Source organism: Scleropages formosus, chromosome 16, assembly GCF_900964775.1.
Source record: "Scleropages formosus chromosome 16, fSclFor1.1, whole genome shotgun sequence".
Classification (NCBI taxonomy): domain Eukaryota; kingdom Metazoa; phylum Chordata; class Actinopteri; order Osteoglossiformes; family Osteoglossidae; genus Scleropages; species Scleropages formosus.
The window spans coordinates 2,647,617-2,666,769 of record NC_041821.1 but is presented as its reverse complement, the minus strand read 5'-3'; the positions used below and the strand labels follow the sequence as shown (position 1 = coordinate 2,666,769).

The 19,153-nt window shown below is 48.6% G+C and overlaps 3 protein-coding genes and 1 long non-coding RNA gene across 4 annotated transcripts; 2 read left to right on the top strand and 2 right to left on the bottom strand.

Annotated features, from left to right (window-relative positions):
• Positions 1-1,051: 1,051 nt before the first annotated feature.
• LOC108924515 (uncharacterized) lies at positions 1,052-2,438 on the top strand. The gene is made up of 3 exons (XR_003798235.1): positions 1,052-2,049; positions 2,173-2,223; positions 2,359-2,438. It is a non-coding gene; the product is annotated as an uncharacterized LOC108924515 (long non-coding RNA).
• A 127-nt stretch (positions 2,439-2,565) lies between these two features.
• Positions 2,566-4,403, bottom strand: LOC114912449 (caspase-3-like). Its single transcript, XM_029259283.1, has 3 exons — positions 4,382-4,403; positions 3,845-4,107; positions 2,566-3,004 (listed from the first exon to the last, which is right to left on the bottom strand). The coding sequence occupies exons 1-3, from the start codon at positions 4,401-4,403 to the stop codon at positions 2,726-2,728; spliced, it is 564 nt and encodes a 187-aa protein (XP_029115116.1). The 3' UTR covers positions 2,566-2,725.
• Positions 4,404-6,838: 2,435 nt separating this feature from the next.
• casp3a (caspase 3, apoptosis-related cysteine peptidase a) lies at positions 6,839-11,028 on the bottom strand. Its single transcript, XM_018736061.2, has 7 exons — positions 10,868-11,028; positions 9,911-9,993; positions 8,240-8,379; positions 8,013-8,141; positions 7,576-7,751; positions 7,345-7,459; positions 6,839-7,185 (listed from the first exon to the last, which is right to left on the bottom strand). The coding sequence occupies exons 2-7, from the start codon at positions 9,985-9,987 to the stop codon at positions 6,956-6,958; spliced, it is 867 nt and encodes a 288-aa protein (XP_018591577.1). The 5' UTR covers positions 9,988-9,993; positions 10,868-11,028; the 3' UTR covers positions 6,839-6,955.
• A 605-nt stretch (positions 11,029-11,633) lies between these two features.
• primpol (primase and polymerase (DNA-directed)) lies at positions 11,634-16,570 on the top strand. Its single transcript, XM_018736060.2, has 12 exons — positions 11,634-11,945; positions 12,070-12,164; positions 12,305-12,443; positions 13,404-13,551; positions 13,634-13,876; positions 14,157-14,319; positions 14,891-14,985; positions 15,090-15,176; positions 15,288-15,396; positions 15,578-15,660; positions 15,848-15,894; positions 16,125-16,570. The coding sequence occupies exons 1-12, from the start codon at positions 11,754-11,756 to the stop codon at positions 16,485-16,487; spliced, it is 1,764 nt and encodes a 587-aa protein (XP_018591576.2). The 5' UTR covers positions 11,634-11,753; the 3' UTR covers positions 16,488-16,570.
• The last annotated feature ends 2,583 nt before the right edge of the window (positions 16,571-19,153 follow it).

Below are 19,153 nucleotides of genomic sequence, written 5' to 3'. Positions count from 1 at the left end.
AAGGTTATCAAACATGTTTGACAGGATGGGCTGCAACTCGAGATTCCAGTTGTGTAAACTTGTACAGCAGTTTACAGTCATGCGGTGGGGAGAGTAGCTATTTTTTGGCATAAAGGGCCTTTGACTAATTTATTAAGATTTGTTTGTTTCTACCGATTAGGATTTATTCAGACCCATCTGCTGTCCAAAGTAATTTACAGAGAGTACAGTGTTATACTGTGGTACACTGAGTGGGCAGCAGGGGGCGTAGTGATTAGAGCCATCGCCTTCCAATCAAATGGGTCAATCAGCACGAGAAACTTAGTGTACACACCTAATGTTGTAAGTAGCTTCAGAGAAAAGTGCCAAGTAGTGGTCGATATTAATATTAGACCTGTACTTCGAAGTGTATGAGAGCAGAAGGCTTACATGTGTTTGTTTAGTAGAGCTTTTCTCCACAGTGATGTACAACTCAGAGTAAACAAAAACATCACCGACAGACACGCGATTAATGAAATAATCAGACTGTCCAATACCACGGTTTGTATACTGTACATTAGACCAGTAGCTGTGCCTAGGATGGAGAGGAAACGGAAACTTTTTTCATTCTTAGAATTAGTGCAAGTTTATGGAGCAGTCAGGAGATCAGCAGAGATATGGGTCCAAAAGACATTAATGTTGAGACCTTTCTTGAATGTTGAAAGGGATTCAGCAGCTCTGAGGGACAGAGGGAGCTCTTTCCATCACACTGATGCCAAAACTGAGAAACTTTGGGCTTGAGATTTTGGACCCTCTATGAGTGGAAGCACCAAGTGTCCAGAGAAGGAGAAGCATTACAGTGAGGTTGGGGCAGTCAGGAGATCAGGTCCTGTAGGAGTTAGACAGCAGATCCATTCATGTGTTGAAGGCCATGACCAGAGCGCTGAACTTGAGGCAGGCAGCTACAGGATGCCAGTGGAGAGACCATGAGGAGAGACACGTGGGACCTCTTTGGCAGATCAAACACCACTCATGTGGTGCCATTCTGGGTCAGCTGCAGAGTGCAGGCTGGATGTCACCACGTCCTGGACCAGGAGCTGCATAAACTGTGATGTGAGATAAGGGCAGATCCCTTGGACGTTCTACAGGAGCTATCTGTGGGACCGGGTTACAGCTTCTCTGTGTCCAACGCCACTCCCAGGCTCCTGATCAAGCGTCTGAGCTCTGATACTACAGTCTTCTGGGCACAGGTCCAGTTCCTTATCTACTGTACCAGCTGCGCGAATCGGTTTTGTCCTGCATGGGTGCTGGTGTGGCAGAACTGCTCTGCTCTTATCTGTTCAGCTCCACCCCTCCTGCCCATGGCTGGAGTCCCCCAGTGCCACTCTCCACAGCCAACTCCTGGGGTCTGCGGTCCACCATGTTCCCCCAGCCTGGGAGGGTGCTGGGATGGTCCCGTACTTTATTGTGGTGATACTCTACGATGCTCATAATGTAGTTTCAAAAATGGCTTAAAATGAACTCCTACACTCTGAGGTTTGTACATTACGCTCTTTACAGCGTTTTACTCATGTACGCAGCAAGCTATTTTGTACCGTATCAGTTCAAGTACCTCGATCAGGGGTATTACAGCAGGAAGTGTGATTCAAAGCAAAGTCTTTTTAATTCAAGGTGAGCACACCAACTGCTACGCCACCTACTGACCACAAAGCAGATCAGTAGATTTTTAATTTCGATCATCAGCACAACCAAAAATTCTTTTTTTTTTTTTTTTTTTTAAAAAGCTGGAATGGCACTACACAAAGGTTCCCTCTGCAGTTGAGCAGTTGTACCATTTATGAACCTGGCTGGTTAATGATAAACATGGTACGATTAGTAACTGGTCTCTTTAAAGTGACAGCGCAGCTCACTGAGGGGACACCTCCGACCGCACTGCAGTACAAGTGTACAGTACAGGAGTGTAGCAACCACCTTCAAGCCTTAGTGAAGCCAGTCTGAAAGACGGAGGATGGTCCACATATGTGAAGCGACAGCGCCTCCCACTGGCCCGTCAGCAAAACATACTGCTCCCTAGTCCTGCTCCAGCCACAGGTATAAAAATCACATGGGTGCAATTTTAATGAGCAAAGTGTTCACTGATAACCTTATTCAGATCAAAATACCAGTAAATTAGCGGCCGATTTCCTGATTTCCTAACCTTTCCGATTATTCCAGGTTGTTGGACGTGGGGACAGAGCCCCGCTCGAACCGTGGGCGGTGTCGCAGGTACAGCTCTTTGGTCAGTCTGGACACAACACACGGCATTTGTTTCTTCCCGCTGCTCGACTGGTGTCCTGTTTGGGACTCAAAGTTCAGCGCCACCCACTGGTTGACTCTGGTTAAAATCCTTGTCATTTCCAGGCTGCTGTGCTGCTCCAGCATGAGGCAGAGGCCCCTGATGTAGACGGACCCAGTGGCCTGGTTTCTCCAGGAGAAGTAGCCTAGTAATGGGAGAGACACACAGCAAATCAGTTTGTCCTTATAATAACCATAATTCCATATGCAGCCAGGTTCTCTTTGCCAAAAATGGAACACAACTGTTATCAATAACTGCCAATAATCCATCCATTTTCAATAACCAGTCATCCAACAGAGGGTCACAGTGGTCCAGAGGCTATCCCAGATAAGCAGGACATGAAGCAGGGTACATCTTGGCCAGGACACCAGTCCATCTCTCTCACTCACACACACACACACACACACACATCTATAGAGACACAATTTGGAGTCACTGATCCACCTGAAAACATATGTCTTTGGACTGTGAGTGGAAACTAGAGCACTCGCATGAAATCCATACGATCATGGGCGGAACTCCAGAGACTGGACCATATTTGAACCCGGAGCCCAGGCGTTGCTGACAGATCAGTGTGTCCAGGTTACCTGGAGGTGTGGAGTAGCCGCACAGGAAGTCCTCCTCAGGGGCCTCGCAGAACGTGACACACGGCTCGCGTTCCACCACTGAGTCTGTCTGCACCCCACAGTCGTACTCTTGGCCCCTGCATGCCTAAGGGAGTTTTTTTTTTTTTTTTGGGGGGCGGGGGGGGGGGAAGTGAGAACAAACGCCTTTGCAGCAGGAAACTGCATTTTTCACTCTTTTTGGTAAGTAAATTTTTTCTTTACTGACAAAAAATCTGTTTTACAAATGAGATCTATTAATAATAAATATGACAGCAGTAATAACAGTAATGTGTGTAATGTCAACATGTCAAAGTTTGTATTAAAGTACAATGATTTTCAAGTTTTTTGTTTTAATGGCCCCCCCAGGGGTCGTGGTGGTGCAGTGGGTTGGACCGGGTCCTGCTCTCCGGTGGGTCTGGGGTTCGAGTCCCGCTTGGGGCGCTTTGGGATAGACTGGCGTCCCGTCCTGGGTGTGTCCCTTCCCCCTCCGGCCTTACGCCCTGTATTGCCGGGTAGGCTCCGGTTCCCCGCGACCCCGTATGGGACAAGCGGTTCAGAAGATGTGTGTGTGTGTTTTAATGGCTGTTGGAGACACTGGAGGATCAACTGTTATATAATAAACTAAAATATTGTATGATAAACATTTTATTCAACACAAATTTACAAAAATCTTGTTATAAGTGACATACAAGCGCCTGTTTCCCAGCTAAGATGAACGAACGTTACACACTGTGCTCATTTACTGTACTTCTCTAAAAATGACTGAAATATTAATGTGTCACATAGCAGTTCTCTAAATATGAAATAAATACAGAAATTAATACTGAAAATATTAATAAATAATGTGACAAAGTTTGTATTGAAGCGCCTTAATTAATTTGCCGCTACACTATTATATTTTATTTTTATTTCTATTTTAACGGACCTTCCTGTCCCCCAGCTGTACCTGTACGAAGAAGAGTTTGGGTTTCCCCCACAGGCTGGGGCAGCGCCGAGCCGTCAGTGTGGCGCTCAGCTTCCCGACCGGGACCGCCTTGCCGTCCGTCCCCAGGATGTGTCCCTCGTCCCCGTGGCTCAGCACAACACACACGAAGCAGGAGCGCTCGCTGTGGTCCTCCCTGGACACTGGACCAGGGGGACAGGTCAGCGAAGGGACACACGGGCCCACAAACACATGCGAGCGGACCCTCGCGGCGGCGCTGGGGGACTCTCACCCGACTCCAGCACCCGCAGCATGTCTCTCGCTGTCAGGTTCCGCTCCACCTGTAGGGTGAAGCCCAGGCCCTCGAAGGTGTCTCTCAGGACCTTCTCGTCCTCCTCAGTGCCATGGCGTTCAAGGAGTCCTTCAGCGAGAGCGCAGCCACTGACCTCTCACCTCTGACCTCTCGTGTGACCGACAGCGCGGTCGAGAGAATAAAGAACGCAACCAGCTGCCGATACCCAGGTGGCCCCAGACCTCCTCGGCTCCCCAGGTGAAACTTACCTGAGAAACACTGGTTGTTCATAACGACACATTTGCCGACGTGTGTGTGATTCGTACTGTACTGCATGTCTGAGCTGGAAAACACACGTCTGGTTCTACCGTTAGAGATACAAAACAATACATATAAAACAGGAAGCAAACAGAAGAGCTCAAAATAAAGCCAGCAAGTCGGGAAATAATTTTTTTCCCACGTCTGGGGGAAAAAAAAAAAAAAAAAAAAAAAGAGAAAGTTTGGTTTGTCTCCGATAAACCTGTTAACTGCAATCCATTGCTCTTATGTACCTGGACACACAGGTTATTGCTGTGCTCCGCAGCACAGGCTCCGCCCACAAATGTGTTTAACTCAAGTATCTCATGTAAGTTTCTTCCAGTAGAAAAGTTCATATTTGCCTGCATCATAATTCCAATGAATTCTACAATATCCGGTCATCTTTCTGAGGCTTCCTGGGGACATGAGTGTGGTGCTGTATTATGTACCTGAACGCATCTCTCTTCTCTGTGTACCGATTCCATCTCTATGGTGCCGTGAGCCACTGCCGTCATCAATAAATAAGAAGTTCAGAGCCATACGCTCCAGTTCGTTCAGACCTGTCTCCTTACCCCATCGTACCAGAGGCTTCCCCGCCCTTGGCTGTGGTCAGTTCCATTTGCAGAACAGAGCAAAAAGCGTTTAAGAGGCAGGAGGAAGAGCGTCGCACACCAGCAGGTTCGAGGACTTCTAGGTTTCACAGGCGAGTCACCAGGAAGGACGGCAACAACGTGAAGGTGTGCCAAACACATCGGGATAATCATTCACGCTTTATGGCCTGTTGCACCTTAACGTGTCACAGGCTGAAGTACCGTTCTCGAGCCACTAATGATACCGTCCTGACCTGGCTTGTCTGGAGAAGTGCACCAATAACCTTGGTAAACGGGAGTTTGAACGCTGCAGTTGAATGGTTAGTGATGTGGTTGATTGCACTTCTTTCCACTCATACAGTCACACCAGACTGCTGTCGCCCAAACATACGCTGCCAGATGTTTTCCCTGCTAGAAGATTAGAACAATGGGGGGGGGGGGGGCGGAAGTATAGCTTCGTTCCACGGACTGCGGCAGGAAAACAACATGTAAGGTCTGTCACTGGCAGGGCACTGCACTCTACTCTACTCACTCACACACACACACGGAAGGGCAGCTTTCACCAGCTGTAGGGTCTCCATTCTCACACAAACCAAACCTCAGACAGTCCTCAGGAGCAGATTTACATTTTAATGAGTGTACCATACACAATTACGAAAAAAATAAAACTATACATTTGTCGCACAGTTCAGTGGTTGAGTGAAAAAACAGTTACTGCAAGTACAAATCACCTTACAAACAGTGCTACTTACCACCAATGCAGCACATTAATTTTGAGAGGCAGGGTAAACACAAGAGCTACAGCAGTGTCATACAAAATGCCCTGAAAAAGCTCAAAGAGAGCAAAGAGAACAACTTTCCTCAGAACTGATCGCTGGATTTGTATTGGAAGCAGCTTTCTTCGATCTCCAGCCGCTGCAGCTACAACCAAACTGGTATGTATGTATGTATGTGTGTGTGTGTGTGTATATATATACACACACACACACACACACACACACTATACATTGATCACTTGTGTATTTTTACCTCTCTTTCATGATCTCTTTGCTGCCACCAGCTGTTCCAAAGGCTCTTCTGCTCCACCTGTTTCAGTTCAGGTTTTATACCACACACACACACACACACACACACACACACACACACACACAAAGCACCTGAGCAGCAGGGTTGAAGCTGGAGAGCCCCAAATTTGCGTGCTCCACTACACTCCTCCGCAGCAAAACGACTATTTCATCACGTCTTGTTCCCCAGCCGTTCCCAGGTGAAGGTCGAGTCTCCACTAAAAACACAGATGAACGATAGCTGCCAGAAGAGTAAGAACATGGTAGTGTTTTATTTTTCTGCTCCGAACCCTACTTTAAGGTTAAGGGAAACGCTGCGCAGCAACTTGTTCAGCACTGAGACCAGTAGGAAGACCTGGTCACATTTTGAGTCTCTTCACCTGGTGAGTCAGACTGAAAGGAGCACGGAAATGACTCTCCCAACAGACGAGTGGAGACAGTCACATGACTCAGTTTTCCAGATGTCTGGAGCGTAGGATGAAAAGACAACAACCCCAGAAGGACCGGGGCAGTGAGGCTATATGACCACACATTCCCTTTTGGTAAACTCTTACTAAGAGACAGCTACATGTTGCTCATTGATTTTACAAACAGACGTATGGAGTTCATTGTATATAAAGTGTGCACGCTCTTCCGCAGTGCAAGAACAGCCCGTGAAGTTCTGCTGGTGAGAAGCGGGAACGTCGAGGAATTCGGGAGCACGCCTGTGTTCACACTGTATATTGCGTCTGCATGAAGTAATAGCTGGGGGGGGGGGGGGGGGGGGGGGGGGGGGGGGGAATGCACCACAAGCCAACACTGAAACACCCCTACATATTAAACATGCAAACAAAAAAAATCTCTACCTGCTCCCGCCCCCCGCCCCCAATAAAAACAGAAAACTAAAAACCAATCATTTGGAGAAGTACATCTCTTTGGTCAACATGGACACGATGCAGGGAATCTGCTTCTTGGCATGGAAGCCAGGCATGTTGGACGAGGACTCAAAGTCAAGAGCCACCTTGTAGTTGACACGTGTCAGGATCTGCATGAGCTCCAGCTGGAAGCTGTGCTTGCTGAGCATGTCGCAGAGCGACTGGATGAACCATGAGCCGCACATCGTGTTCCTCCACGAGTAGTATCCTGGAGGGAGACACAAAGCAGGATGTCCAGCAGCACGGCAGGGGAACCACGCTTCCATCATATGCAGGAAGTTCTCACACTCTACACTGAGGGGTCAGCCTCCAATCTGGGGATTGTGCTGTCACCATGGTGACTGTACCCTGAAGTCCAGGAACCTACCTGGTGCTGTGGAGTAGGCATAAAGGAAGTCCGCCTCCACAGGGATCTTTTCTGAAGAGCTGTCCGGTGAGCTGTCCGTTTCGATGCCCGCGTCCAGCTCTGTCCCTCTGCACGCCTGGTTATGAGAGCTCCACGTCAGAACCCCATCCTCCTCACACCCTGCTCCTAAAACAGGAAGTCCCCAAATCCAAGAGGGACTTCTATCTATGGTCTGCAAGACTGGGACCGTACCTGGATGAAGAAGAGCTTGGGTTTGCCCACAAGCGTCTTGCAGCGGTCACCCCGGAAGTAGCCCGTCAAGGTCTTGAGTTCCACCGCTCCGTCAGTGCCAAAGAGCACCCCCTCGTCGCCGTGGCTGAGCAGCACACATACGAAGGAGGCGGCATTGCTGTGGTCCTGCTGAGAAACTGAGGGCCAGAGATGGACTGTGCTCAACACCAGACACACACACACACACACACACACGGAAGACCACCCAACTGCATTCTTCTCATTAACCACATCTTATTTCAGTGATTTGAGTGACTTTCTCACAAACAGCTCGTGCCTTAAATGTTTCCCTACATATTATGGTTATGTAAATATTACTATTGCATAATATTGTATACGTTACCAATCAGAAGACTTGTACCTTTCTCTTGCCAAACAAAGGTCCACCTCTTGCTCACCTGTGTACAACTCCTTTTTCATCTGCTCTACAGTCTGGTCATTGGCCACCTTCACTTTGTAGCCCAGCTTACTGAACGCTTTCATCACGTTGCCGGCGTCGACATCTGTGCCATTGCGGATGTTCATGCCTTTTGGGGAAAAGGGCGGTGAAATCGGCTATCATGCCACCGTGAGGAAAGAGTGCAGGCGAACGGTGCGCTCAGACACGCTGCAAACGGAAGCCCACCTGTTCTTTTGTCAAAGTTCTTGTTGTTGATGATGAGGCACATGCCCATGGTGGGATAGTCAAGGTTGTACCTGTAGAAATGTTCTCGGAGGTTGGCGTCTACCTCCTTGTGTCCAGTGGGGGCCGAAGGCCACTGCGCTCTGAACACACACATTATTTCTTCCATAAATAAAAAAAAAAAAAAAGACCCCACCTAATAGGGTGATTTTGTGGTCGCCCTGGGAAAAAAAAGCAACTGCCAAACGCTAAACTGCTAGCAACATCGGCTGAATAAACGTACATTGACTATGAAGTGAGGGGTGACTGAACTCATGAACACTCTCTCTCTGTCGGGTTTGTCTTTGGATACATCTGAACCTCCTCCGAACATCAACACTGAACTCAGAGACCTGCTTACACCCATCATCAGTAACTGCTTGTCTGAATACAGGGTGAAGGTGTTTGGAGCCTGTCCCAAAGACAGGGTACATCCTATAGGACACAAGCTCCTTGCAGGGCAATAACCCACACTCATTCGGAAACACTCCAAGGACAATTTAGAGTTACCAGTTCACCTGAAACACACGTCCTTGTACTGTGGGAGGAAACCCAAAGTGAACTCAAGAACAAAACCATGCAAATTACACAGACTGAGCTGGGTTCTAACCCCCAGGCCAGGACTACATGCTGTGCCACAGTGCCGCCCTAAGCCATCAGCAACATAAACCACATTGAACCTGAGGTCTGCATCTTTTCCTTCGCTCTGTCTCAGTGGGAGGAAGTCTGACTGTTTGGTCCAGCGCTCCCACTCCAAACAAAACACAAACCTGCTGAACAATTTCATGGCTTTGCAAGTTTCCAAACACTAAAAAAAGAAGACACTCACAGTCCAGTTAAACAAATTCAAACAAACGTTCAATTCTGTCTGGAGATTGAAATAAATCCCGAGACTGAACATAAAAGGTGACACGGTGAACCAGAAGGGCACGTGAAAGCGTGCAGCTGTTTTACGGAAAGTCTCGCACAGCGAGCACAAGGTCTTGGGTTGACCGACCGCTGGGTGTAAATCCCCTGCAAAAACCCAGCGCTGAGGGCCATCTGAAGGCACCTGGTGAGGAGCCATTGTTCTGAAGCGCTTGTGTTGACATCACAGAAAGGCAGGGAGAAGGTGGTGGGACAGACACACTCATAGTAAGAACTGTTCTTACAAAAACCTGGGTACTTTTAATGCAAGCGAACGGTGCACAACACAGCTGCACAACAGCTGCACAGTGCCAATTACACACAAAAACACCAAGTACATCATCATGGATATAAACAGAGAGATGAACAACATAACTGTGTATAACATCATGTTGCATCAGACAATCAATGTAGCAGAGCGCAGGTATCTGAGAACATATACTGCTCGTCAACAAATACAATAACTAAACTGCATTATAATTACTTTATTGAAGATTAACATATTTTACATTTTATTTTTATTAAATGATTATAATACATTTTATTCCCACTCGGGACCTAAAAAAAACATTAATCAAAGCTGCACACTTAGTTCACTGAAGAAACGGGGAGGAGTTTTAATGAATTTTCGCCAAGAGAATAATATTATAAATAGTCTGGAGTGGTGGAGGTGCAAACACACGATCGCCTCAGTGACTGTGAGCACAAAAGAAATGAAAGAAGTCTTACGGAACACCCGCGCCGGGCTTGGCGTCCACAGAGTCCCCTCCTTGGCCCTTCGTCACTTTGTCCACCGTTCCCGACATAATGTTCTGCAACAGATTTAATTGTATTAAACCAAAAATCGAAAAGAAAGCGCAGCAACACCCTTCCTGAAATCCGAGCACCACGAGCTTTCAAACTAAAACGATACCTTAATTTAACGGGGGGGGGGGGGGGGGGGGGGAACCTAGAACGTGCGCACTAGCCAATCGCCTGTCAGCACCTTGTCTTACTTTGCCAATCGCCTGTCAGACCCTTATGTCATTCCACCAATCCCCTGTCAACACCGTGAGACACTCGGCCAGTTGCAGCCTCTTAGCGACACAAACGGTGTGCTATGACGTTTCAGGCTGCTGCTCAGCCAATCAAACCGCCCGGCGGAGTGACCATCGTAATGACGTCATCACACTTTACTCCTCGAGCCCCCGATCAGTCTCGGAGCGGTTAATGCTCACTCGCTGGCAGCCGGACAAAAGCACAAGTTGTGTAAAAACGGATGCCCGGTTTCATTTATATAATTACAGTTTGAATGGCTAGATCTTATATTCTCTTCTCCTCCAATATTATTATATTCTGGTGAAAACTCTATTATTAGCATGAGAAGTTGAAACCAAAAAAAGCGCGCGGCCGGCTGCGTGCTCCAGCGCGGGCTCTTACGAGCACGACCCCAAAAATCCCTTCATCCTCACAAACGGCGTACAATCACTTAATTCAGGTACGAACGAGCACAGACAAATTGCACAAACAAATTAAAACGGGTTATTAGCGTTTGGAGCCAAGGAGATGAGAAATAGCACGGTGTCTGACTGTGGTGATTCAGCATCTTCACAGAGTCACACGCGTCGTAGTAATTTAACGATGTCACAGTTTCAGTAAATTACTAAGTAATAAACTGAGTGAGAGAAGTCAGTAAGGAACACTTACGATGGTTTGAGTGCTGTCCTGGCGAACGTACCGTTTCCAAACTACAAGTATTGTAGGTATAACTTAATATAAACTTCTGCCCCGAGTTCAACGTTACCAACTTGATGAAAACCGATAACGTAACAGAATATAAGGAAGTAATTCCCTCATTCTAGGCTTGCAGGAAGTGGCACGTGAACTACAACTCCCAGAATGCCAGGTGGTCACTTCCTGGCGCGATTATTTAGGACGGTGTCGGAGATGTAAGGTACTGTAAATTTATATAATTATTGAACATGTTTTAACTTTTCATTTAATAATTAGTCACAACTCGACATGCATAAAACAACTCTGGGGAGACTGTATGAAATTTATCGCGAAATAAACGAGAGATAAGCGCCTGAGCAACTCAGCAAAAAACTGACACTGAGACAGTGAGTGAGTGACAGACTTATGATTGTGATCAACATATTTCTAAATTCAGCTGCAGCTAAGAACTAAGTGACATGAACACACTTAAAGTGGTTATACCCACAATATGAATATGGGGTGATATTAAAGCTGTTGGTTAGAACAAACTACAGCCCCAAAAGGTTATAGATTCGAATCCCAGCTCCTGCTCTGCTGCTGTAGTACTCTTGAGCAAGGTACCTACCTTGAATTGATAGAGGGAAAATACCATGTTACATGGCATGTAGCATAAGTATGTGAATTATTGTAAGTTGCATAGGAGAAATTTCCATCTAAATGAATAAATGATCTAATTAACCTATAAGCTGTATGAAAAGGTAAAATAGTGTTTGCAGTGAATTGCCTTGATAAATGTTAATGTGGAGCAGAATGGTGTCTCCTGCTCCCCCCTTTTGTCTCCTTCACAGGAGTGGTGTTTGGTTGCCGCACTACATGAATGAGAAGAGAAATGAGGAAGAGCTGGGCAGATGTGGTGCGCAGGGTGGAGCAGCGGGCCCAGTCTTTCCAGCACCATCCCCTGGGCTCTCCTTACAAGCCCCGGCTGTCACGGCCCTGGCAGCCGACCTCCGTGTGGAAGTTGTTCCCTCGGCAGAGCGGGGCCCTTGCCTTTGCCCAGGGCTGCACGCAGGTAGAGAGGCCTTCACCGCCTACGACACACCCCTAACGCTCACATCGTCATCGGTGGGGCCGACATTTGCTTTCGAGAGGTCAAGAGGGTGACGTCCTGGTCTCAGGTCCCTGCTCCTTTCCAGGAGGTGCACGTGTTTGCGCTGGAGAAGGAGCAGGCCACGGGTGGCCAAAGGATCTACTTGGTGACCAGTTACACGGAGCTGTGGCACTATTACAGGTGGGTGACCTTGAGCACTGGAGTATGATGGCTCCTCACCGTGACTTTGCACTGTAAATACCATGGGAAAATAGGAACTGACAGGTAGGCGGGTGCATCAGAAAGCAGCGTTGCATTTACCTCCACTTGCTCGTCTGTAGAACCTACCGGCACTCCCTCATGCATTGCTACGAGGTGATTCCGGAAGGTGCTGTTTGCAGACTGTACTTCGACTTGGAGTTCCACAGACCTTCCAACAGAGGTTTGGATGGTGTGTCCATGGTCCTGAGGCTCATTCAGGTAGGCAAGCTGCGACTTCCTCTGCAGCGAATTCCTTGAAGGGATCGATAAGTATGAAATGATTAAAGCTCATCTTATACACTCAGAATGTGACCAAAGTGACCGAAAAGAGCTGGAGACATACAGTTCTTCAATACAAATTACACTCAGACACAGCCACGTGTAAATACACATACACAACATAAGGAACGTATGCAAATGGATGTTACTCATCCCCCCCACCCTTTCACACATTGTACACTGACCTTCTGCCCACATCACTGTAATGACGTTAACGCACAGAGCCGCACGTGGCTTCCCCATCACCCGACTGAACAGCTTGTTCCTGTCGCCATGGCAGCATTAATAAAAATTGATCTTTTTCAGAGAAAATTCACTCTGCAGTTTGAAAAAGGTCTTGTTGTTCCAAGTTAAAGACGTGTTCATGTAAAGAACTTTACCTGTGAATACAGTGTTGTGTTTTATATTCATTCATTTAGCTGATGCTGTTCTCCAAAGCAATTTACAAGTTACTCTACCTACAATTATTTACCCATTTACACAGGTGAGTAACTTTACTGGAGCAAATTAGGGTAAGTACCTTACTCGGAGGTACTATAGCCAGAGGTGGGGATTGAAGCAAAGACCTTTGGGTGCAAAGGCAGTAGCGCTAACGACTATACTATCAGTTGTCCTCATAGCAGCTCATGTGTTTGAAGCGGATGTGAGAGAAGAAGGGCAGGTTTGCAGTGTTTTCTGAGCATCTCAAGGTGGAAGAAGATGTGAGGACAGTTGTGAGCATGAGACACCGGAGAAGCGCTATGCCCAAACAGGCACTTGAACCCTGAACCCTCAAATTTTGATGCTCTACTGACTGAGCTGTACGGGTTTTCAGTGACTGTTACAGGATGAATAATGTCTGTAAATGTATTGTTGAGTTCCTACCGGTGGACTGGAGTACCCTACTCTGTGTGTTTTCAGTTTGTGTGCTGGAAGCTGGACGACACCTACGGGGTGAAGTGCTCTTGTGAACATGTGCTGAACTTGGACTCCAGCACCAATGAGAAGTTCAGCAGGCATCTCATATTCCATGTGCCGAACGCCGTGTTCAAGGACAATCTTCATGCTGGTACGCAGTAAAACTGTGCACTGCACACACTAGAGCAGTATTGTATATACGCCATCATTCATTCGTTTGTTGTTATTTCAAGGACGATTTGTACACAAGATTCTGCAGCCGGCGCTGGACTCCCTCCGTAGATCGCGGCTGGTGGGGACGCTATCCAGACACGAGGCGGTGCGGGACGCTCTTGGTTCAGAACCCCCCTCCCCTGTGGAAAACCTGCAGCCAGCAGCCAGTCCACAGGCTGAGAAGCGGAGACATGGGGAGGAGGACCTCAGCTTCCTGTTGGTGAAGGACAAAGATGGGCAGGACCAGCTTTTTGTGGACCTTGGTGTGTAGGATGCTGTAGAGGAGCAACAGCAGTCAGAAAGCGCTTAAGGAAAGAAGTGAAATGGAAATGCTGCAGGTGCACATCCTAGATAGTAAAAGTGTAATTTTGTCCTTGACACCTAACTTTGAAATAATTCTACCACATCCATCCATTCTGTACCATGCTGCTTCATTATAAGTGGAAGGAACCTGGGATGTTCTACATTTAATTAGATTGATTGATTGATTCAAATTTTAAATGTGAGAAAGGACCTTCACTGTAACAAACCTTTATTCCTCAGGTGTTTACACAAAGAACAGAAATTTCCGCCTGTACAAGTCCTCCAAAGCAGGGAAGAATGTTGCCTTCAGCTTAGCTGAGGACAATGCATTTGTTCCGCCCCCAGACAAGCAAAGGTGCACAGAAGAACGTGTATTCCTGACTTCCCTGGTTACTAACATCAGGTGTGCATCGCTTCTGTCATTTGGTCATTACTCCTTTGTGTAACCAGTCAGCACAACTGTGTCCTTTTCTTTGTCATTACATCCACGAAGATACTGGCATTTACCATATTCTTCAATTCTCTAAAAGTTGGCATGGTAAGGAAACGGTTAACGGAGTAAAACTGGGGACAGCAAAAAAAGATGATCAATTGAATGGGCGAAGTGTTAGTAAGGCATCTGTCCCAGTTTAAAACCCCGAGCTGCAAGCCTTCTGTGTGTTGTTGGACCTCAGCCATTGAGAGGAAGCAGCCCTTTTTTCATACAAGTGAACTCAGCACCACATTTTTACTGTGCTTTTCTGGCACTGAGCCACTGGCTCTTTTCACAGCTGTTAAAAGCACTTTGGGCCGATCCTCTTGGTGGAAAGAGGTTTCTGGGTAGCTCCAGCACGTGATGAATGTGTAAATCTCCCAAAGACTGCTTGATGTTCAGAGAGCTCCCCAGCAAAGAAGACTCAAGCTGTGTATTTAAGTAAACAAATTAGAGAGAGGGGGGGCATGGATTTAAGAGCCATAAATCATATTAATATCAGTTTTACAGGACAGAAGATTCTGACGTCAGATGCCCCCGAGGTGACGGAAACCAGGCGGCTTCTTCTTGCACCTCAGTCTTTGCCTCGTGCCTCAGGTACCACAACTTTTTGCACATTGTTGCGATGATTTATTTAAAGCCCAGGGTGGGTAGTGTGTGGGTAAGGCACTATATGGAATAAATTTGACTGCATTCATTAGATTCTGTAGCAGGACACCAGCTCTCACCTTACAAAGAAGTTGATGATTTCATCCTCCGTTTGATCCACAGGGATGCCGTTCAAGGAGGTAGGGCTTTCTTCCTACAGAAATTTAAAAAAAAAAAAAAAAGAAAGAAAGCTCAAGGTTTACATTGGTGCAGAACGATGTTTCTCAGCTTCCTCAAATTCCTCCTCGTAGCGATTAGGCGTTGGAGCTACTTTGTCTCGGAGCAGCTGCTTGTTTACGACATCCTCAAGTACCGCTGGTGTGGGAACGTGGGCCGCTTCCACAGGAGCAACAACATCATGTGAGTGACGCCACATTGTATCAGGCCCCACACAGAGCCCCTGGATGTGTCTAATTAGAGCGTGCCTCATTTGCAGACCGGAAGTATTGCGCTTGACATGTTCAGAACCTGTCTGGTGGTGGTCACGTACACGTGGAACCGCGTCAGTCTCACAGAAGTGCTGTTATACTGCTATCTTCAGGATTGTGGTGGACCTCAAACAAGAAGTTTGGTACCAGAAGTGTCATGACCCCATGTGCAAGAGTCAGAAGTACAGATCTCCAAGTAAGGTGTCACCGATACGCCATTCATCACAGCAGTCAAAGTCGAACCCAAAACCAGACCTGTGTGAAGTGAGGTCTCAATTAGACAGAGGGCACTTATTAATGCTCAGTAAAACTGTCCTGCTCGCTGGTGTCCATTATTATTGTCCAGATACCCACATGTCCAGTCTGATGGATTTCTCCCCCAGGTTGTCCGCTGCCACAGGAGATCTGCATGAGCTGCCTGCTGAAGGAGGTCAGTACATACTGCACTGTCCCCAACAATCATTGGCGTCCCAAGAGGAGCTCAGTAGCACTGCTGGACTGGGACTCTGGACTTTTTGTAACATGCAGTGTTTGTTTCACTCTGAGACCTTGACTGTTTCTCCCAGTTTAGTCAGTGACAGTCAAGCAAACCCTACAACTTGCAGTATGTTTACTGTGTATAAAAGGCCCTTGGTAACGGTCCACACTTGTAAATGGCAGGATGATGAAGACCAGGAGTACCTCATGGATGATGCGGGGAACATCGAGGCCAGTCAGAGACAGGAGGAGAGCAGGGACCTTAGTGGGGCAGAGCTCCGCCAGGCAGGGCAGGATGAGGGCTGGGAAGAGTGGCCCGACGACCAGGCCCACCTGGATGCGCTGGATGAGGTGGAAAGGGCTGCCTGGGATGAGGTGCCGGATGAGCTTCTGTTGGACGTGATGGCCAAGTACGAGTCATCAGAGTGCGCTGTGGCCGTTTCAAGGGCTGGGGTGGAGCCCCCCGGAGCACAAACAGAGACTTTCAGTTCCCTTTGCAGAATTGTGACAGAAACTTCACAAAGGTCTCCATCCATTCATACCTAAAAAAAAAGTTCAGAAAGGACATCTTATCTTACTGATGTCACAAAGCACCGTAATTATTAGCATTCTTTCTTAAGCACCTTATTAATCCATCCATCCATCTTCCTCCGCTTTTATCCGGGGCCGGGTCGCGGGGGCAGCAGTCCGAGCAGAGTACTCCAGACCTCCCTCTCCCCGCACACCTCCTCCAGTTCCTCTGGGGGAACCCCAAGGCGTTCCCAGGCCAGCCGGGAGACATAGTCTCTCCAACGTGTCCTGGGTCTGCCCCGAGGCCTCCTCCCAGTGGGACAAGCCCGGAGCACCTCCCCAGGGAGGCGTCCAGGAGGCATCCGGAACAGATGCCCGAGCCACCTCAACTGGCTCCTCTCGATGAGGAGGAGCAGCGGCTCTACTCCGAGCTCCTCCCGGGTGACTGAGCTCCTCACCCTATCCCTAAGGGTGCGCCCAGCCACTCTGCGGAGGAAACTCATTTCTGCCGCTTGTATCCGCGATCTCATTCTTTCGGTCATGATCCAGAGTTCATGACCATAGGTGAGGGTAGGAACGTAGATCGACCGGTAAATTGAGAGCTTCGCCTTACGACTCAGCTCCCTCTTCACCACAACAGACCGGTACAATGACCGCATTACTGCGGACGCCGCACCGATCCGTCTGTCGACCTGCCGCTCCATTTTTCCCTCACTCGTGAACAAGACCCCAAGATACTTAAACTCCTCCACTTGAGGGAGCAACTCCCCCCTAACCCGGAGGGAGCAATCCACCTTTTTCCGACTGAGAACCATGGCCTCGGATTTGGAGGTGCTGATTCTCATCCCCGCCGCTTCGCACTCGGCTGCAAACCTCCCCAGTGCATGCTGCAAGTCTTGACTTGATGAAGCCAACAGGACCACATCGTCCGCAAAAAGCAGAGACGAGATCTCGCGGCCACCAAAACAGACACCCTCCGTTCCCTGACTGCGCCTAGAAATTCTGTCCATAAAAATAATGAACAGAATCGGTGACAAAGGGCAGCCCTGGCGGAGTCCAACATGCACCGGGAACAGGTCTGACTTACTGCCGGCAATGCGAACCAAGCTCCTGCTCCGGTCATACAGGGAACGAACAGCCCGTAGCAACGAGCCCCGAACCCCATAATCCCGAAGCACCCCCCACAGGATGCCACGAGGGACACGGTCGAATGCCTTCTCCAGGTCCACAAAACACATATGGACTGGTTGGGCAAACTCCCACGAATCCTCCAACACCCTAGTGAGGGTATAGAGCTGGTCCAGTGTTCCACGGCCAGGGCGAAAACCGCATTGCTCCTCCTGAATCCGAGGTTCGACTATCGGTCGGATTCTCCTTTCCAGTACCCTGGCATAGACTTTCCCAGGGAGGCTAAGGAGTGTGATCCCCCTGTAGTTGGAACACAATCTCCGGTCCCCCTTCTTAAAAAGAGGGACCACCACCCCGGTCTGCCAGTCCAGAGGCACCGTTCCCGAACTCCACGCGATGCTGCAGAGGCGTGTCAGCCAAGACAGCCCCACAACATCCAGAGACTTGAGAAACTCGGGGCGGATCTCATCCACCCCCGGAGCCTTGCCACCGAGGAGTTTTTTGACTACCTCAGCAACTTCAGCCAGGGTAATGGACGAGTCCCCCTCCGAGTCCCCAGCCTCAGCTTCCTCTACGGAAGGCGTGTCGGAGGGATTGAGGAGATCCTCAAAGTACTCCTTCCACCGCCCGAGAACATCCTCAGCTGAGGTCAGCAGCGCACCACTTCCACTGTAAACAGTGTTCGTGGAACACCGCTTCCCCCCTCTGAGTCGCCGGACGGTTTGCCAGAATCTCTTTGAGGCCGACCGAAAGTCTTCCTCCATGGCCTCACCGAACTCCTCCCAAGCCTGAGTTTTTGCCGCGGCGACTGCCAGAGCCGCGCTCCGTTTGGCCCGTCGGTACCTGTCAGCTGCTTCAGGAGTCCCATGAGCCAGCCAGGCCCAATAGAACTCCTTCTTCAGCTTGACGGCATCCCTTACTTCCGGTGTCCACCACCGTGTTCGGGGATTGCCGCCGCGACAGGCACCGGAGACCTTATGGCCGCAGCTCCGAACAGCCGCACCGACAATGGAGGAGCGGAACATAGTCCATTCAGACTCAATGTCCCCCAGTCTCCCTCGGGCCCTGGTTGAAGCTCTGTCGGAGGTGGGAGTTGAAGACCTCTCTGACAGGGGCCTCCGCCAAACGTTCCCAACAGACCCTCACTATGCGTTTGGGCCTGCCAGGTCTGTCCAGCTTTTTCCCCCGCCATCGAATCCAACTCACCACCAGGTGGTGATCAGTTGACAGCTCAGCCCCTCTCTTCACCCGAGTGTCCAAGACATATGGCCGAAGGTCAGAAGAAACGACTACAAAGTCGATCACCTTATTAATAATTAATGCAATTTCTCTGTACACCTGTACTGATCACTTGGGGGTTTCTGATCCTCTACCCACTGTGGAACCATTGACTGTGTGTGTGTGACGATTGCTGTTCATTTCTCACACATTTGAAGTTATGGCCACTCCTCTGTTGAGTTCATCTAATGTTTGCGCAGTGAATGTTTATATGAAACATCTGGGAAGTTTCCTACTGAATATTTGAAGCGTTGAACATTGAGTATGAATTGACAGGAACTATAAAGAAGCCGTTA

Excerpts from the sequence above, each read along its gene's own strand:
- primpol (XM_018736060.2), top strand. The coding sequence starts at position 11,754 with ATGAGAAGAGAAATGAGGAAGAGCTGGGCAGATGTGGTGCGCAGGGTG. Across the intron at positions 14,986-15,089 it reads GTCTTTGCCTCGTGCCTCAG|ATTCTGTAGCAGGACACCAG; the intron begins GTACCACAACTT and ends TGCATTCATTAG. Across the intron at positions 15,397-15,577 it reads CACAGGAGCAACAACATCAT|GATTGTGGTGGACCTCAAAC; the intron begins GTGAGTGACGCC and ends TGCTATCTTCAG.
- LOC114912449 (XM_029259283.1), bottom strand. The coding sequence starts at position 4,403 with ATGAACAACCAGTGTTTCTCAG. Across the intron at positions 4,108-4,381 it reads GAACAACCAGTGTTTCTCAG|AGTCCCCCAGCGCCGCCGCG; the intron begins GTAAGTTTCACC and ends GAGTCGGGTGAG. Across the intron at positions 3,005-3,844 it reads CCAAACTCTTCTTCGTACAG|GCATGCAGGGGCCAAGAGTA; the intron begins GTACAGCTGGGG and ends AAACTCCCTTAG.
- casp3a (XM_018736061.2), bottom strand. The coding sequence starts at position 9,987 with ATGTCGGGAACGGTGGACAAAGTGACGAAGGGCCAAGGAGGGGACTCT. Across the intron at positions 8,142-8,239 it reads GAACTTTGACAAAAGAACAG|GCATGAACATCCGCAATGGC; the intron begins GTGGGCTTCCGT and ends TTTCCCCAAAAG. Across the intron at positions 7,752-8,012 it reads GAAAAAGGAGTTGTACACAG|TTTCTCAGCAGGACCACAGC; the intron begins GTGAGCAAGAGG and ends TCTGGCCCTCAG.